The sequence below is a fragment of the Entelurus aequoreus genome, linkage group LG17, assembly GCF_033978785.1.
Source record: "Entelurus aequoreus isolate RoL-2023_Sb linkage group LG17, RoL_Eaeq_v1.1, whole genome shotgun sequence".
Classification (NCBI taxonomy): domain Eukaryota; kingdom Metazoa; phylum Chordata; class Actinopteri; order Syngnathiformes; family Syngnathidae; genus Entelurus; species Entelurus aequoreus.
The window spans coordinates 20,816,500-20,834,603 of record NC_084747.1 but is presented as its reverse complement, the minus strand read 5'-3'; the positions used below and the strand labels follow the sequence as shown (position 1 = coordinate 20,834,603).

Genomic DNA, 18,104 nt, shown 5'->3' with positions numbered 1-18,104 from the left:
TTTTATTACAAGCAAATTAGGGTAACGGAAAGTTCATTGCTTTTGCTTTGACTTGACAATATTATTAAAATATAATTCAAACAAATAAGATTTTCAGCTGCCTAACTTCAAATATTTTGTTTCACTTCTGATTAAAATCAATAAACTGTATGCTGTTTTCTTTCTAACTAAAGTGTTCATATTCACCTTAAACACAACCCATCCATCCATCCATCCATTTCTACCGCTTGTCCCTTTTGGGGTCCATCCATCCATCCATTTTCTACCGTTTGTCCCTTTTGGGGTCCATCCATCCATCCATTTTCTACCGCTTGTCCCTTTTGGGGTCCATTGAATATAAATCATAGCCCGTGACGTCATGAGTGGGCGGTGCTTATCCTGGCAGACCACAGGCAGGGTAAATGTTGCCCCGCGCAGCCTCTCACGCAATGCATTGTGGGAATTTACGTAAAACCAAGATGGCGGCGGCCTGCGGCAGGTCTCTCCTTAAGGTCGGCCGGGCAGTGCTGGACAGTCATCCCGGCACCGTCACCTCCCTCTACCGGAGAGCCTATGGTACCGGGTGTACCGGCGGGACGGGGGCCCGGTTCGCACTACGCGTAGGCGGCAGCAGGGCTCTGGGCTGCGCCTTCCTGCTCGGCGGCGGCCTGGGTCTCTACCACACCGCCAAGTTGTACTGGGTCCAACAGCACCTGGCCCAGGACCACTGCAAAGTGAGCGGGAATGAAATATTAATGTAAACATTTATCATGTTTTGTGACTGTCTTAACTCGCACACTTCCATACTTACACACTTAAGTGCGCTTCACTTATGCTAACTAGGCAAGCTAATTAGCTTCCATGCTAACAGGCGATTAGCCCGAAAACTGCAATTAAATATGACTAAGGTGTATCTTACAAAATTGGCCTAAAAAAAGCTAGCATGCTTCAAGTACTAAAATATGAGCTAACATTAGCATGCATCAAGCACCAAAAGATGACTGAGTAGGGATGTGCGTATCGATCCTGTGGTATCGATATATTGATACTCACACGCTACTCATTTGGCATCACTTTTCTGAAAAAAGTATCGATATAAACCAAAAAACGGCGTGTGGGGGGTGCAAGCATCACTTTCAGATGTTTTTGATTACTTACTTAACTTACTATGTGCTGGGACACCCCTGTACCTGGCAGAGTATTGAGCTGGCCCAGTCACGTGATATCCAGTGTTGTCCAATTGTTGACTTAAAACAGGCATTGTTTTTGTTTTTTTTTAGTAATGTTTACTGAATATTTTTGTTTAAATGATTATCCTAAATTCAAATAATTTCCACACAAGGGAATTTACTGTTAGTTGAAAATTGCTTGAGTATTTAAAATAAGATAAGAAAGAGATACAATTTGGAGATTCTTCATCTTTGCATTAGTTTTATTTTTTTCCAAGAAAATCTTGAATATATGATTGAATGTGATTTTGGTTTTAATCTGTAACATGATTTCTTACATTTCGAAAACATTAGCCTATTTCATATTTCATTAATTGCTAGTTATATCACAAACTTTAAAAAATAACTGCAGCTTCTTACAATTCGGATTTGACTGTTAATTGGAAAGCCCTAATATTTAATTATTATTATATATAATATATAGTTATTATTATATATAATATTTAATTTATTTTTCATATTTATGTTATTTATTTTAATTTTACTTTTATTATATATTGACCATAATAAATGTGGTATAAATGGTCTGTATTAGTCTTGTGATTTGTCTTGAATAATAACAATAGTAATAATATTTTTGACTGACAAAAAATTGCCAATAAGAAATTATTGGTATCGGTATCGATGAAAATGCAAGAAAAAGTATCGTTATCGTATCGAATCCTAAAAGTGTGGTATCGCCCATCCCTATGACTGAGGTGTATACTCATAGAGATCTTATAAGTAGACGCAGCATCGACCGCTACTGCATACTGGCGCTGACGAGACGCGGGGCCGCCATCTTGGAGTGGTGATCCGCTCCAATCGGTGCAATTCATTTGGCAGGAGCAATGAACTGTCAGCTAGTGATGGGTTGATGAGGCGTCATGAAGCATTTCGACACATTGCAAAACTGTATTGATACTGTGTCATTAAACACTGACATCTGCTGGACATTAAAAATCCCTACAGGCAACCTATGGACCGACTCAATTGACACTGATTTTATGACCTAGTCATAAATAAAATGATAAATGGGTTATACTTGTATAGCGCTTTTCTACCTTCAACGTACTCAAAGCGCTTTGACAGTATTTCCACATTCACCCATTCACACACACATTCACACACTGATGGCGGGAGCTGCCATGCAAGGCGCTAACCAGCAGCCATCAGGAGCAAGGGTGAAGTGTCTTGCCCAAGGACACAACGGACATGACTAGGATGGTAGAAGGTGGGGATTGAACCCTAGTAACCAGCAACCCTCCGATTGCTGGCACGGCCACTCTACCAACTTCGCCACGCCGCCCCTAGTATATACAATAATATAAACCAAGTCATTGTATTTAATTTAGGATTATTTCATACCTTCATTTAAATAAAAATATATTTTAATCTTTTTTAGATACAGTCAATAAAAAATGTGAACATGTATCATAACATGGAAATCTAAGAGAACGTGTTGTGAATGAGGATGCTTGTGGACTGGGATTTTTTTAAATTTATTTTTTACACTTTTATTTAAAAAAAACAGTTTTTCCAAAGTATTCAATTTTAGACGATTTCTTTCATTGATTGATTAAAACTTTTATTAGTAGGTTGCACAGTGAAGTACATATTCCGTACAATTGACCACTAAATGGTAACACCCGAATAAGTTTTTCAACTTGTTTAAGTCGGGGTCCACTTCAATTGATTCATGATACATATATCTACTATCATCATAATACAGTCATCACACAAGTTAATCATCAGACTAAATGACCACCATAACCACAACACCAGGGGGAGCTCCACAAACCACGTTAAACCCAGATTACGATCTAACAAAGGTCTTAACTCATTCTCCTTCTATGCCACATTAATATGGAATGCACTCCCAACAGGTGTAAAAGAAAGTGCATCTCTATCCTCCTTCAAAACCGCACTAAAAGAACACCTCCAGGCAACTTTAACCCTTGACTAACACCCTCCCCCCCCTCCACATCCCACCTCCCTGGATTGTAAATAATCAAATGTACAGTATATACTTGTTCTTATGCTTTCTGAACTCACTATGTTCACTGCTTGCTGTTCATATCCTACCAAGTCAGACCTACACTGTTTCAATGTCCATTTCTCTGATTATGCAATTGTTGATGACTGAAGTACTGATATCAAACACCCCCCCCCCTCCACAACCCATCCCCCGGATTGTAAATAATTCAAAGTATATACTCTGTGTGATGACTGTATTATCCTGATAGGATATATTTGTAACATGAATTGATTTACTTGGACCCCGACTTAAACAAGATAGACAGATAGATAGTACTTTATTGATTCCTTCAGGAGAGTTCCCTCAGGAAAATTAAGTTGAAAAACTTATTCGGGTGTTACCATTTAGTGGTCAATTGTACGGAATATGTACTATACTGTGCAATCTACTAATACAAGTTTCAATCAATCAATCTTATAAGTAGACGCAGCATAGAGCACTACTGCCTACTGGCGCTGACAAGACGCGGGGCCGCCATCTTGGAGTGGTGATCCGCTCCACTCCGTGCAATTCATTTGGCAGAAGCAACGAACTGTCAGCGCATTTAATTAATCTTACCTCACTGAATACCACTGATTTTCACACGCTTTTTTGTCATACGTGGCGAAGTTGGTAGAGTGGCCGTGCCAGCAATCGGAGGGTTGCTGGTTACTGGGGTTCAATCCCCACCCTCTACCATCCTAGTCACGTACGTTGTGTCCTTGGGCAAGACACTTCACCCCTGCTCCTGATGGGTGCTGGTTAGCGCCTTGCATGGCAGCTCCCGCCATCAGTGTGTGAATGGTTGTGTGAATGGGTGAATGTGGAAATACTGTCAAAGCGCTTTGAGTACCTTGAAGGTAGAAAAGCGCTATACAAGTATAACCCATTTATTATTTATTTTATTATACGTGTAGCTATGATAAAGTACACATGTTTTGGCGTGTTTTATTATTCATAGTTTGCTTAACAGTAATAGAATATTCTTATATGCTATAAGTGACCAGACGTCCGAGATCAAAACTGGGAACATAATCCCAGAGAAGGGGGGGAAAACGGTCAGCTATTTTTAAGTTGAAGAAACAATATGATTAGGTTATTTATATACATGCGTATATCTTACATAAACAATGTATGAATACATTAGATATCTATATATCTTAAAGACTGCATCTCTGTTGCTGCAGCAGCAGAGAGTTTATTCTGTCTTGACACTTTGTATTGATATTTTGTTTTACATTCTTCCCTTAAATGATAATGTTTACAGTGATTGTTTTACATGTATTTTTTATGTATGTCGCTTTGAATAAAAGCGTCTGCCAAATACACAAACATATATAAACACCTGACAGTCTTTATATCAGCTAAAACCACCAATCTGTTTCACTGGATTAAGAATAAAACCAAATTCTGTTTTACCCAACAATGTTAGTATTTGAATATTGTTACTTGAAGACTTATTCCTGGTTACAATTATACTGTTAAGAAAGTATTGTCTTATACTTTGCCTAAAATGAGAATGCATCATAATCAGTGGCGGCTGGTGAATTTTGTTTTAAATTTAGGCTTGTAGCCCCCGCGGCCCCAAAAGGACAAGCGGTAGTAAATGGATGGATGGATAATACTGTATAGCCACTGTCCATCTGATTGTCTAGTTAGCTAACATATATTACTTATTCTTTTCACAAAATACAACCAATAGTACGTTAATGTTAAATCTTACTTGTGAAAAGTAATCCCCCGATTCCTATTTTCAACAGTCCGCTCATTTGAGCAGGAAAACGCTGAACACCAGCCCGGCATCTTTGTTTTCTACCTGTCAACTGTCAGTTTAGGCTGTTCGCCGGCTCCTCATCACCACTTCAAGATGGCGGTCCAATTTCTCGCATCACAGCAGCCAATGCTGCATCTACTTATAAGATGTCTATGTGTATACTTACAAAATTTGCCTAAAAAAGCTTGCATACTAACATTAGCATGCTTCAAGTACAAAAATATAATGGTGTATACTTACAAAATTTGCCTAAAAAAGCTAACATACTAACATTAGCATGCATCAAGTACAAAAATATGACTGAGGTGTATACTTAGAAAATTAGCCCAAAAAAGCTAACATACTAACATTAGCATGCATCAAGTACAAAAATATGACTGAGGTGAATACTTAAAAAGTTAGCCTAAAAAAGCTAACATTAGCATGCATCAAGTACAAAAATATGATGGTGTATACTTACTTATTTAGCCTAAAAAAGCTAACATACTAAAGTTAGCATGCATCAAGTACAAAAATATGACTGAGGTGTATACTTACCAAATTAGCTTTTAAAAAGCTAGCATGCCTCAAGTACTAAAATATGAGCTAACATTAGCATGCATCAAGCACCAAAATATGACTGAGGTGTATACTTACAAAGTAACCTAAAAAAGCTAACATTAGCATGCTTCAAGTACTAAAATATGACTGAGGTGTATACTTACAAAGTAACCTAAAAAAGCTAACATGCTAACGTTAGCATGCTTCAAGTACTAAAATATGAGCGAGGTGTATACTTAAAAAAATAGCTTTAAAAAAGCAAGCATGCTAACGCTAAAATGCTTCGAGTGCTAAAATAGGACTGAGGGGTATACTTAAAAAATATCTTTAAAAAGTTAGCATGCTAACATTAGCATGCATCAAGTACCAAAATGACTGAGGTGTATACTTAGAAAGTTAGCCTTAAAGGCCTACTGAAATGAATTTTTTTTATTTAAACGGGGATAGCAGATCTATTCTATGTGTCATACTTGATCATTTCGCGATATTGCCATATTTTTGCTGAAAGGATTTAGTATAGAACGACGACGATAAAGATCGCAACTTTTGGTATCTGATAAAAAAAGGCTAGCCCCTACCGGAAGTAGCGTGACGTAGTCAATTGAACATATACGCAAAGTTCCCTATTGTTTACAATGATGGCCGCATGAAGTGAGAGAGATTCGGACCGAGAAAGCCACAATTTCCCCATTAATTTGAGCGAGGATGAAAGATTTGTGGATGAGTAAAGTGCAAGTGAAGGACTAGTGGGGAGTTGAAGCTATTCAGATAGGGAAGATGCTGTGAGAGCCGGGGGTGACCTGATATTCAGCTGGGAATGACTACAACAGTAAATAAACACAAGACATATATATACTCTATTAGCCACAACACAACCAGGCTTATGTTTAATATGCCACAAATTAATCCTGCATAAAAACACCTCAGTGTTTATGTTAGCTCCTAGCTCCTTATAAGCCGCCAATCCAATTCAAACACCTGATCAACACACACAATCACTCAGCCCAAAAGACCGTTCACCTAACCCAAGGTTCATAAAGCTTATATATTTAAACAAAGTAACGTACGTGACGCGCACGTACTGGCAAGCGATCAAATGTTTGGAAGCGCAGCTGCTATCACGGTACCTGATATTCAGCTGGGAATGACTACAACAGTAAATAAACACAAGACATATATATACTCTATTAGCCACAACACAACCAGGCTTATATTTAATATGCCACAAATTAATCCTGCATAAAAACACCTAGGTGTTTATGCTAGCTCCTAGCTCCTCTGCTAGCTCCTAGCTCCATAGAACACGCCAATACGATTCAAACACCTGATCAACACACACAATCACTCAGCCCAAAAGACCGTTCACCTAACCCAGGGGTCTCAAACACGCGGCCCGCGGGCCAATTGTGGCCCGGGAGACGTTATTTTGCGGCCCCCACCTTAATATGAAAGTTTAATGTTAGTGCGGCCCGCGAGTTTTAAATGAATGGCGCTTGACAGCGTTGTGTGCGGAGCTGAAGAAATCTACCAATCACGTTGTGGTATGAGGCTCTCGACAATATCGAGGGCGTGCCGTGATGGCACTGTCATCAGTGTCCTCTAGAATCTGTCACCGCATCATCTTTTTCTCCATACTAACAGCGTGCCAGCCCAGACACATGTTGTATGAGGCTTCTAGAGACACACGCAGGTTATTGCAAGACATACTTGAGGAACAGCCATACATTTCACACTGAGGGTGGTCATATTTTATTTTATTTATATTTTAACACTGTTACAAATATGCGCCACACTGTGAACCCACACCAAACAAGAATGACAAACACATTTCGGGAGAACATCCGCACCTAAACACAACATAAACACAACAGAACAAATACCCAGAATCCTTTGCAGCCCTAACTCTTCCGGGCTACAAAAACACCCCCGCTACCCCCAACCCCGCCCAACTCAACCCCCCCCATCTCCCGAATTCGGAGGTCTCAAGGTTGGCAAGTATGCATTGATGTCACTTGCGTAATGCAAGCAGAGAAACATTTTGCCGCTTTTCTATGACACACGCTCTTCCTTCCTCCCTCCCTGCCTCCCTCCCTCGCCCGCCTGCTCGCTCCCGCCCCCGTTGTAAACAGTCCGGGCGGGGAAGACGAGCACTCCGCCGAAGGAGCGAGCGACAATACAAAAGTGTGGTGCACTGGACCCCAGCGCTGATACAGACGTGGTGATGTTAACCCGTTCGGGGCTAATTGTGCTACCGTAACTGTAAACTCCACCCCCCACCCTCCTCCCGTTGGCTCCAGACAGAGACGATTTTTGATGCAATATTTCTTTCACAGGGGCACCCCGACGTGTCTTATTTCATTTCATTTCATTTTTATTTATCTCCTTCATTGATGTGCATCTTTGATCGATAGACAATTATACCTCAATTTTTAAATTATACATTTACACACCAATGCCTGAGAAGGAGCAGGATGAAGAAAAATCTTATATTTTTCTGCCCCCTTCAACATAGTACGTAGTCTTACTTAATGATATCATATAAACAAACAATTACATCCAAATATAACGAAAACAAACAAAAAAACACAAGAAGTGCAAAACTTCATGATGTACAAAAAGAACAAAAAAAACAAAATAAGTAGTATACACCTCACAGGATGATACAAAACAAATACAAAAGTAGGCAAAAAATAAGTAAAATAATAAATATAAAGCAAAATGTAAACAGTTATGGCTGTCCATATGATCTCATTGTTCTGTCCTTATATATTTTTTCAATTGGAATATATTTTTACAATCTTTTATCTCTTGTAAAGAGAATTCCATAGTTTAACCCCCACCACTGATATACACATTTGTTTTAAAGTTGTCCTTGAATACTGATGTTTGAAATGACCTTTTCTTCTATGCTCTTCATTCTCAGAAGTGATGACAAACATTTTTTGTAAATTTGCTGGTAATGTTTTACTTTTAGCCTTAAACATGACACATAATGTCTGTAACTTTACTAGCTCCTGTAGTTTCAATAAACCCGAATTAATAAATAATATGTTAGTGTGTTTTAAGTAATCTACTTTATGAATAATCCTTATAGCTCTTTTCTGTAGTTGATACAGAGAAAGTTGCGTTGCACAAGGAATACAATTTGAAACGTCATTATACAACTAGACATGCTGAGGAGTATGCAAAATACTAGGGGAGTGAACCGGGTTGCAAATTTTAAAACCAGTCTACTGAGGCAACAAGATTTCGTCAAGAATTGAAATGACCTTTTCTTCTATGCTCTTCATTCTCAGAAGTGATGACAAACATTTTTTGTAAATTTGCTGGTAATGTTTTACTTTTAGCCTTAAACATGACACATAATGTCTGTAACTTTACTAGCTCCTGTAGTTTCAATAAACCAGAATTAATAAATAATATGTTAGTGTGTTTTAAGTAATCTACTTTATGAATAATCCTTATAGCTCTTTTCTGTAGTTGATACAGAGAAAGTTGCGTTGCACAAGGAATACAATTTGAAACGTCATTATACAACTAGACATGCTGAGGAGTATGCAAAATACTAGGGGAGTGAACCGGGTTGCAAATTTTAAAACCAGTCTACTGAGGCAACAAGATTTCGTCAAGAAAGCAAGCGAAAAGAGCGATGCAGCAGTCAAAGCTAGCTACATGGTGAGTGAGATGGTTGCTAGGGCGGGAAAGCCATTCAAAGGAGGTGAATTCATTAAAAAGTGCATGTTAGATTTTTTTTAAGAAATCTTTTCTTGCGGCCCAGCCTCACCCAGTTTCTGCATCCAGTGGCCCCCAGGTAAATTGAGTTTGAGACCCCTGACCTAACCCAAGGTTCATAAAGCTTATATATTTAAACAAAGTTACGTACGTGACTCGCACGTACGTGCAAGTGATCAAATGTTTGGAAGCCAAAGCTGCATACTCACGGTAGCACGTCTGCGTCTTTGTCATCCAAATCAAAGTAATCCTGGTAAGAGTCTGTGTTGTCCCAGTTCTCTACAGGCGTCTGTGTATCGAAGTCAAAAGTCCTCCTGGTTAGAGTCTCTGTTATCCGAGTTCTTCGATCTTGACTGCATCTTTCGGGAATGTAAACAATGAAACACCGGCTGTGTTGTGTTGCTGCTGACTTCCTTCGCAAAATACGTCCGCTTTGCACCGAGAACTTTCTTCTTTGCTTGCTCAGCTTCTTTCTCCATAATGCAATGAACATAATTGCAACAGATTCACCAACACAGATGTCCAGAATACATCCAGAATGAGATGAAAACAGCTATTTCGTATTGGCTTCAATGTGGAAGGCATACCTCTGTTCCCCGGGCTACGTCACGCGCATACGTCATCCTCAGAGGCGTTTCGAACCGGAAGTTCCCCGGGACATTTAAAATTGCACTTTATAAGTTAACCCGGCCGTATTGGCATGTGTTGCAATGTTAAGATTTCACCATTGATATATAAACTTTTAGACTGTGTGGTCGGTAGTAGTGGGTTTCATTAGGCCTTTAAAAAGCTAACATACTAACGTTAGCATGCATCAAGTACAAAAATATGACTGAGGTGTATACTTACAAAGTTAGCCTAAAAAAGCTAACATTAGCATGCATCAAGAACCAAAATATGACTGAGGTGTATACTTACAAAATTAGCTTTAAAAAGCTAGCATGCTTCAAGTACTAAAATATGAGTGAGGTGTATACTTACAAAAATGCAATATTTCCTCGTGGGAGTGTTACTGGTGGAAGTGCTGTTATTCTAATACAAACCTGGTTCCTGTTCCAGGTGTCAGACCGAGGCTTGAGGCTGACCCTGTACCAGTACAAGACCTGCCCCTTCTGCAGCAAAGTGCGAGCCTTCCTGGACTACCATGGTCTGGCCTACGACATCGTGGAGGTCAACCCTGTCATGCGCCAGGAGATCAAGTGGTCCGCCTACAGAAAAGTGCCCATCCTGATGGTGGACGAGGACCTGGTAGGACGCCCGGATGTCTTTCTTACAGTTCTGTGGACTTGACCTCATGTTTTCTTTTCTTTCTTTTTAATCGGTAGCAACTGAACGACTCGACGGTCATCATCAGCTCCCTCAAGTCCTACTTAGTCAGCAAGTAAGTCAGCAAAAATAGCTCAAGATGCTAACAGTACCAATCTAACAATAGCATGCTTACAGTTAGTGTCCAACATATATTACTCTGAGGTGTCTACTTGAAGATTTGGTTTAAAATTTTAGCATGCTAACATAGCATGCATTAAGTACGAATACGTATACCTTTCAAATTTGCCTTTAAAAAAAAAAAAAAAGCTAGCATACCAATGTTGCAAGTACCTAAATATGACTGAGGTATATACTCACAAAATTAGCTTCACAAAAGCTAGCATGCTAACATGCACATTCAAAGGTAGCACTAAGCACTGGAAGCATCAAGGCAATTTCACTTAAGTAAAATAGCTAAAATTCCAGCATGTTAACAAGTACCTTTGGTAGGTGTCATTTTGGCATGAGTACAATTCTAACAGTTAACATGCTAGCACTTACAAAGGTAGCACTAAGCACAGGACGCACCAAGATATTTTCTCATGAGTAAAATAGCTCAAATTTTAACATGCTAGCACATACAAAGGTAACATTAAGCAAAGGAAGTGTCAAGGCATTATGACATGAGTAATATTGTTAAAATTCTAACAGTTAACATGCCAGCACTTACAAAGGTAGCACTAAGCACAGTAAGCATCAGGATATTTTCACATGACTAAAATAGCAAAAATGTTAACATGCTAGCACATACAAAGGTAACACTAAGCAAAGGAAGTGTCAAGGCGTTATGACATGAGTAAAATTGTTAAAATGCTAACAGTTAACATGCTAGCACAAACAAAGGTAGCACTAAGCACAGGACGCATCAATATATTTTCACATGAGTAAAATAGCTAAAATTTTAACATGCTAGCACATACAAAGGTAACACTAAGCACTGGAAGCATCAAGGCAATTTCACTTAAGTAAACTAGCTAAAATTCCAGCATGCTAACAAGTACCTTTTGTAGGTGTGTCATTTTGGCACGAGTAAAATTGTAACAGTTAACATGCTAGCACATACAAAGGTAGCACTAAGCACAGGAAGCATCAAGGCATTTTGACATGAATAAAATAGCAAACATTTTGACATGCTAGCACATTCAAAGGTAACATTAAGCAAAGGAAGTGTCAAGGCATTATGACATGAGTAAAATTGTTAAAATTCTAACAGTTAACATGCTAGCATGTACAAAGGTAACACTAAGCAAAGGAAGTGTCAAGGCATTATGACATGAGTAAAATAACTAAAATTCTAACATGCTAACAGTTAACATGCTAGCACTTGCAAAGGTAGTACTAAGCACAGGACGCATCAAGATATTTTCACATGAGTAAAATAGCTCAAATTTTAACATGCTAGCACATACAAAGGTAACACTAAGCAAAGGAAGTGTCAAGGCATTATGACATGAGTAAAATTGTTAAAATTCTAACAGTTAACATGCTAGCACGAACAAAGGTAGCATTAAGCACAGGAAGCATCAAGATATTTTCACATGATAAAATAGCTAACATCTTAACATGCTAGCACATTGGAAGGTAACATTAACTACAGGAATTATCAATACATTTTCACAATAGTAAAATAGCTAAAATGCTAACAGTCAACATGCTAGCACTGGCAGCAATGAGGAGCTGCATTGCTCTGTAATAAAGAGCCGTGTTCCGGACTAATGGTGTGTTAGCAACATGGCTGCCATTGGTAGTGCCATTTGCTATGTGGCAGAAATATTAGCCGCAAAAGGTTGTCTTTCAAAAACAATGCTAACTCGCAGGGAGAAGAAGATGTCCGACATCCTGGGCTGTTACCCCGAGATGAAGTCGGTGAACGAGCGCGGCAAGGCGGTGACGGAGTACAACAACAAGTACTGGCTCATGCTGAGCGAGGCCGACACCACGCTGGCCTACCCTGAGAAAGGCATGCAGAAGTAAGTTTGCATCATCGAGGCCAGGGTCGTCAGTCAAGTTGCAGAGTAACACTCCCATCTAGTGGACGGCTGTGTAACTGCACCACATTGAGCCAGAAATGAAATAAAGCTAACCGTGTTAGCTGGCTAGCGTTGTGACCGCTGGTCCTGGTTGGGTGTGGTCAGGGAAGAGATGAAGTGGCGTCAGTGGGCCGACGACTGGCTGGTGCACCTCATCTCCCCCAACGTGTACCGGACCACCGGCGAGGCGCTGGCGTCCTTCGACTACATCGTGCGCGAGGGCAAGTTCGGCTCCTTCGAAGGCTTCTTCGCCAAGTACGTGGGTGCGGCGGCCATGTTTGTCATCGCCAAGAGGCTGAAAAGTCGGTGAGTGCGCGCGAACGGTAGAAACGTGTCGGGTTCTGGCGGGTGTTTGGTCTCACGCCTTGTCGGCCGCGACGCTCAGGCACAACCTGCAGGACGACGTGCGGCAGGACCTCTACAAGGCCGTCAACGACTGGGTGGCGGCCATCGGCAAGAAGAGGAAGTTCATGGGCGGCGATTGTCCCAACCTGGCCGACCTGGTGCGGAAACACCGTCACGCTAACGTTTGCGCTATACGCGGATATAACCCAACACGTCTTCTCCGTCTCCCCCCCCGGCAGGCGGTGTTTGGCGTTCTCCGGGTGATGGAGGGCCTCCAGGCCTTTGACGACATGATGTCCAACACCAAGGTGAAGAACTGGTACCGGCGCATGGTGACGGCCACACGGGACCACCAAGGACCTCACTGAGGACAGAAGCAAGCTGCTTCCAATAACAAACCATCTGCGCTTTGAGGACATTAGGACTCAATACTGACCTCTACTGGCCTAAGGAGGAACTGCAGTGGCATGAAAGAATATTGTGACTCATCAGTGATGCGATTCTATTGCAATATTTAGCTTTGACGTTTCTGTACTGTAAAAAAAAAAAAAACTTCCATTTCCACCCTGAGAACGAGTCCAGGAAACGTGTTGACTGGTCCGTGCTGAGCTGGTAAAGACGATACGTGTGATTACTTCCATTTTACATGGCACTGCCATCACCAGTACAAATGGACTCTGAATGCAAAGTGACTCTTGTGCACTGTTGTAAATAAAAATAAAGACAAGATCCTGTTTTCATTTTTTTCTATATTGTGAAAATAAAACAGCCTTTTAAAGGCCTACTGAAAGCCACTACTACCGACCACGCAGTCTGATAGTTTATATATCAATGATGAAATCTTAACATTGCAACACATGCCAATACGGCCGGGTTAACTTATAAAGTGCAATTTTAAATTTCCCGCTAAACTTCCGGTTGTAAACGTCTATGTATGATGCGTATGCGCGTGACGTCACGACGGCAACGGAAGTATCCGTACCCAATGTGTCACCATACAATCTGCTCTGTTTTCATCGAACAATTCCACAGTATTCTGGACATCTGTGTTGGTGAATCTTTTGCAATTTGTTTAATGAACAATGGAGATTGCAAAGAAGAAAGTTGTAGGTGGGATCAGTGTATTAGTGGCTGGCTGTAGCAACACAACAAGGAGTACTTACTTGGATAGCAGACGCGCTAGCCGATGCTAGCCGCCAACCACATCTGTGACCGGGTGAAGTCCTTTGTCGTGCCGTCGATCGCTGGAAAGCAGGTGAGCACGGGTGTTGATGAGCAGATGAGGGCTGGCTGGTGTAGGTGGAGCGCTAATGTTTTTATCATAGCTCTGTGAGGTCCGGTTGCTAAGTTAGCAACAGCATTGTTAAGCTTTGCCAGGCTGAGAATTATTAACCGTGTAGTTACATGTCCATGGTTTAATAGTATTGTTGATCTTCTGTCTATCCTTCCAGTCAGGGATTTATTTATTTTGTTTCTCTCTGCATTTAAGCACGATGCTATCACGTTAGCTCAGTAGCTAAAGAGTTTCGCTGATGTATTGTCGTGGAGATAAGTCACTGTGAATGTCCATTTCGCGTTCTCGACTCTCATTTTCAAGAGGATATAGTATCCGAGGTGGTTTAAAATACAAATCCGTGATCCACAATAGAAAAATGAGTGTGTGGAATCCAATGAGACCTTGTACCTAAGTTACGGTCAGAGCGAAAAAAGATACGTCCTGCACTGCCTCTCTAGTTCTTCACTCTAACGTTCCTCATCCACAAATCTTTCATCCTCGCTCAAATTAATGGGGTAATCGTCGCTTTCTCGGTCCGAATCTCTCTCGCTCCATTGTAAACAACGAGGAATTGTGAGGAATTCTTCCTCCTGTGACGTCATGCTACTTCCGGTATAGGCAAGGCTTTTTTTTTATCAGCGACCAAAAGTTGCTAACTTTATCGTCGTTGTTCTATACTAAATCCTTTCAGCAAAAATATGGCAATATCGCGAAATGATCAAGTATGACACATAGAATGGATCTGCTATCCCCATTTAAATTTAAAAAAATTCATTTCAGTAGGCCTTTAAGTCCTCTTAAGACTATTTGATCAAGTATTTAAGGCAGATATTTAACATGTGTGTTACAGGGAAATAATTTTTTTTTAATGCTAACATTGCTAGCATACACTAGTCTTTCCATCATATTTTGCATGTAGCAATTATATAACTAAATAGTCTATTTTATTTATGAGGGGAAACCACTGCAATCTAATCAACAGAAGAGTCGTTGCTGTGGAAACCTAAGTCAACCTGAATTTTCTTGAGTGTATTTTTACCTCTTGGGGAGTTTTAGGATCCCACAATACAGCCGAGGACAATTGGGTGTGAGATGTTTATGAGCGGCAACCCCCACAATCTAACAAACAACAGGGTTGCCATTGAAACCTGAGTCAACTGGGACAAATGACAAATCCTCTTCCTCAGGAGATTGTTTAACTCTTGGGGAGTTTTAGACTCCCACAATACAGCCTAGGACACTAGGGTGCAAAATGTTGAGCGGAAACCCCCACAATCTAAACATCAGAGGAGCCGTTGCCATGGAAATCTGAGTCCAACGAGGAGTTTTGCAATCCCACAATACAGCCTAGGACACTAAGGTGCGTGGTGTTTATAAGCGGCAACCCCGCAATATAATCAACAGAAGACTTGTTACTGTGGAAACGGAGTCAACCTTCCTCTTCTTGAGTGTATTTTTGAACTCGAAGAGTTTTAGAGTCCCACAACACAGCCTAGGACACTAGGGTGCGTGGTGTTTATAAGCGGCAACCCCGCAATATAATCAACAGAAGACTTGTTACTGTGGAAACTGAGTCAACCTTCCTCTTCTTGAGTGTATTTTTGAACTCGAAGAGTTTTAGAGTCCCACAACACAGCCTAGGACAATAGGGTGCGTGGTGTTTATGAGCGGCAACCCCCGCAATCTGATCACCATCCGAGGAGTTGCCGTAGAATACCTGAGTCAAACTGGACAAATGACAAACCCTTTTCCTGAGGAGATTACTTTTTTAACTCTCGAAGCGTTTTAGACTCCCACAATACAGCGTAGGACACTAGGGTGCAAAATGTTGATGAGCGGCAACCCCCACAATCCATACATCAGAGATGCCGTTGCCATGGAAACCTGAGTCAAACGGAACAAATGAAAAGCCTCCTCTTTTTGAGGAGGATACTTTTAACTCTTGAGAAGTTTTAGAATCCTACAATACAGCCTAGTACACTTGGGTGCGAGATGTTTATGAGCGGCAACCCCCACAATCTAACCAACATCAGAGGAGCTGTTGCCATGGAAACCTGAGTCAAATGGGACAAATGACAAACCCTCTTCCTCAGGACGGTATTTTTTAACTCTTGAAGAGTTTTAGAGTCCCACAATACAGCCTAGGACATTAGGGTGCAACATGTTGATGAGCGGCAACCCCCACAATCTAAACGTCAGAGGAGCCGTTGCCATGGAAACCTGAGTCAAACGGGACAAATAAAAACCCTCTTTTTGAGGAGGGTACTTTTAACTCTTGAGGAGTTTTAGAATCCCACAATACAGCCTAGGACACTTGGGTGTGAGATGTTTATGAGTGGCAACACCCACAATCTAATTAACAAAAGAGTTGTTGCCGTGGAAACCTGAGTTTCTTCCTTTCTTTTTTCTTCCTTATCTTTAGTGTATTTTTAACTCTTGGGGAGTTTTAGACTCCCACAATACAGCCTAGTACACTAGGGTGCCTGGTGTTTATGAGCGGCAACCCCCACAATCTAATCAACATCATGACTCAAAAAATAATAATGAATCAAAATCAATGTTAAATGATAAATGGGTTATACTTGTATAGCGCTTTTCTACCTTCAAGGTACTCAAAGCGCTTTGACAGTATTTCCACATTCACCCATTCACACACACATTCACACACTGATGGCGGGAGCTGCCATGCAAGGCGCTAACCAGCAGCCATCAGGAGCAAGGGTGAAGTGTCTTGCCCAAGGACACAACGGACGTGACTAGGATGGTAGAAGGCGGGGATTGAACCCCAGTAACCAGCAACCCTCCGATTGCTGGCCCGGCCACTCTACCAACTTCGCCACGCCGCCCCATGTTGTTATGAATTATTGACATATTCAAGGCCACAATTACTTCACACCAAATACTCCACTTTGAAATATTTTTTGGGGAAAATTTTGTAGTTTTGCCATTAAAAACAGGGGTTTCTTTAATAAAAAGGGCGTAAAACAAAATCAAAAATGTTCATTGACCTATAGATCTGAAGTTGATCTACATATTTCAGTATTGAAAGCAAATATACATTAAAAAATCTCTATGACTTTTTTTTTTAACACTTTAATGAGTGGGACCCTTTTGGATCCCTGAGAATTTTAGTGTTTTTTTTTTTTTTTAAACTGTCATTGCTTAAAAAGATAATAATGAATTATTGACATATTTAAGACTCCAATCATTGCACATCAAATATTACACTTTGAAATATTTTTGTGGGTGTGGGAATATTGCATATTTGTATTTTTGCCATATTACCAGGGGTTTTTTTTAACAAAAAAACAATCAAAAATCTAAAATGATCATTGACTGATAGATATGAAGTTGATCTACAAATTTCAGTGTTGAAAGTAAAAAAAAAAAAAATCTGAATGAACTATTTTTAACACTTTAATGAGTGGGACCCTTTTGGGTCCCTGAGAATTTTAGTGGGATTTTTTTAAAACTCATTGTTCAAAAAATAATAATGAATTAAAATCAATGTTGTTATGAATTATTGACATATTTAAGGCTCCAATTACTTCACATCTGATATTCCACTTTGAACCTTTTTTAGGGTGGAAATATTGCATATTTTGTATTTTTGCCATTAAAAACAGGGGTTTCTTTAACAAAAAGGGTTTAAAACAAAGAAACACAAATATTTAAATGACCATTGACCGGTAGATCTGAAGTTAATCTAAAGAGTTCAGTGTTAAAAGTAAAAATAAATAATTCTGAATGAACTATTTTGAACACTTTAATGAGTGGATGAATTATTGACATATTTAAGGCTCCAATTACTTCACATCTAATATTCCACTTTGAACATTTTCTAGGGTGAAAATATTGCATATTTTGTGGTTTTCCCATAAAAAAACAGGGTTTT

At 40.1% G+C, this 18,104-nt stretch overlaps 1 protein-coding gene across 1 annotated transcript; it reads left to right on the top strand.

Moving 5' to 3' along the window:
• Positions 1 to 413: 413 nt before the first annotated feature.
• Positions 414 to 13,687, top strand: LOC133631918 (prostaglandin E synthase 2-like). The gene is made up of 7 exons (XM_062024108.1): positions 414 to 713; positions 10,310 to 10,498; positions 10,576 to 10,631; positions 12,376 to 12,528; positions 12,694 to 12,894; positions 12,974 to 13,091; positions 13,173 to 13,687. Exons 1-7 carry the CDS (start codon positions 429 to 431, stop codon positions 13,299 to 13,301), a joined length of 1,131 nt encoding a protein of 376 aa, XP_061880092.1. The 5' UTR covers positions 414 to 428; the 3' UTR covers positions 13,302 to 13,687.
• The last annotated feature ends 4,417 nt before the right edge of the window (positions 13,688 to 18,104 follow it).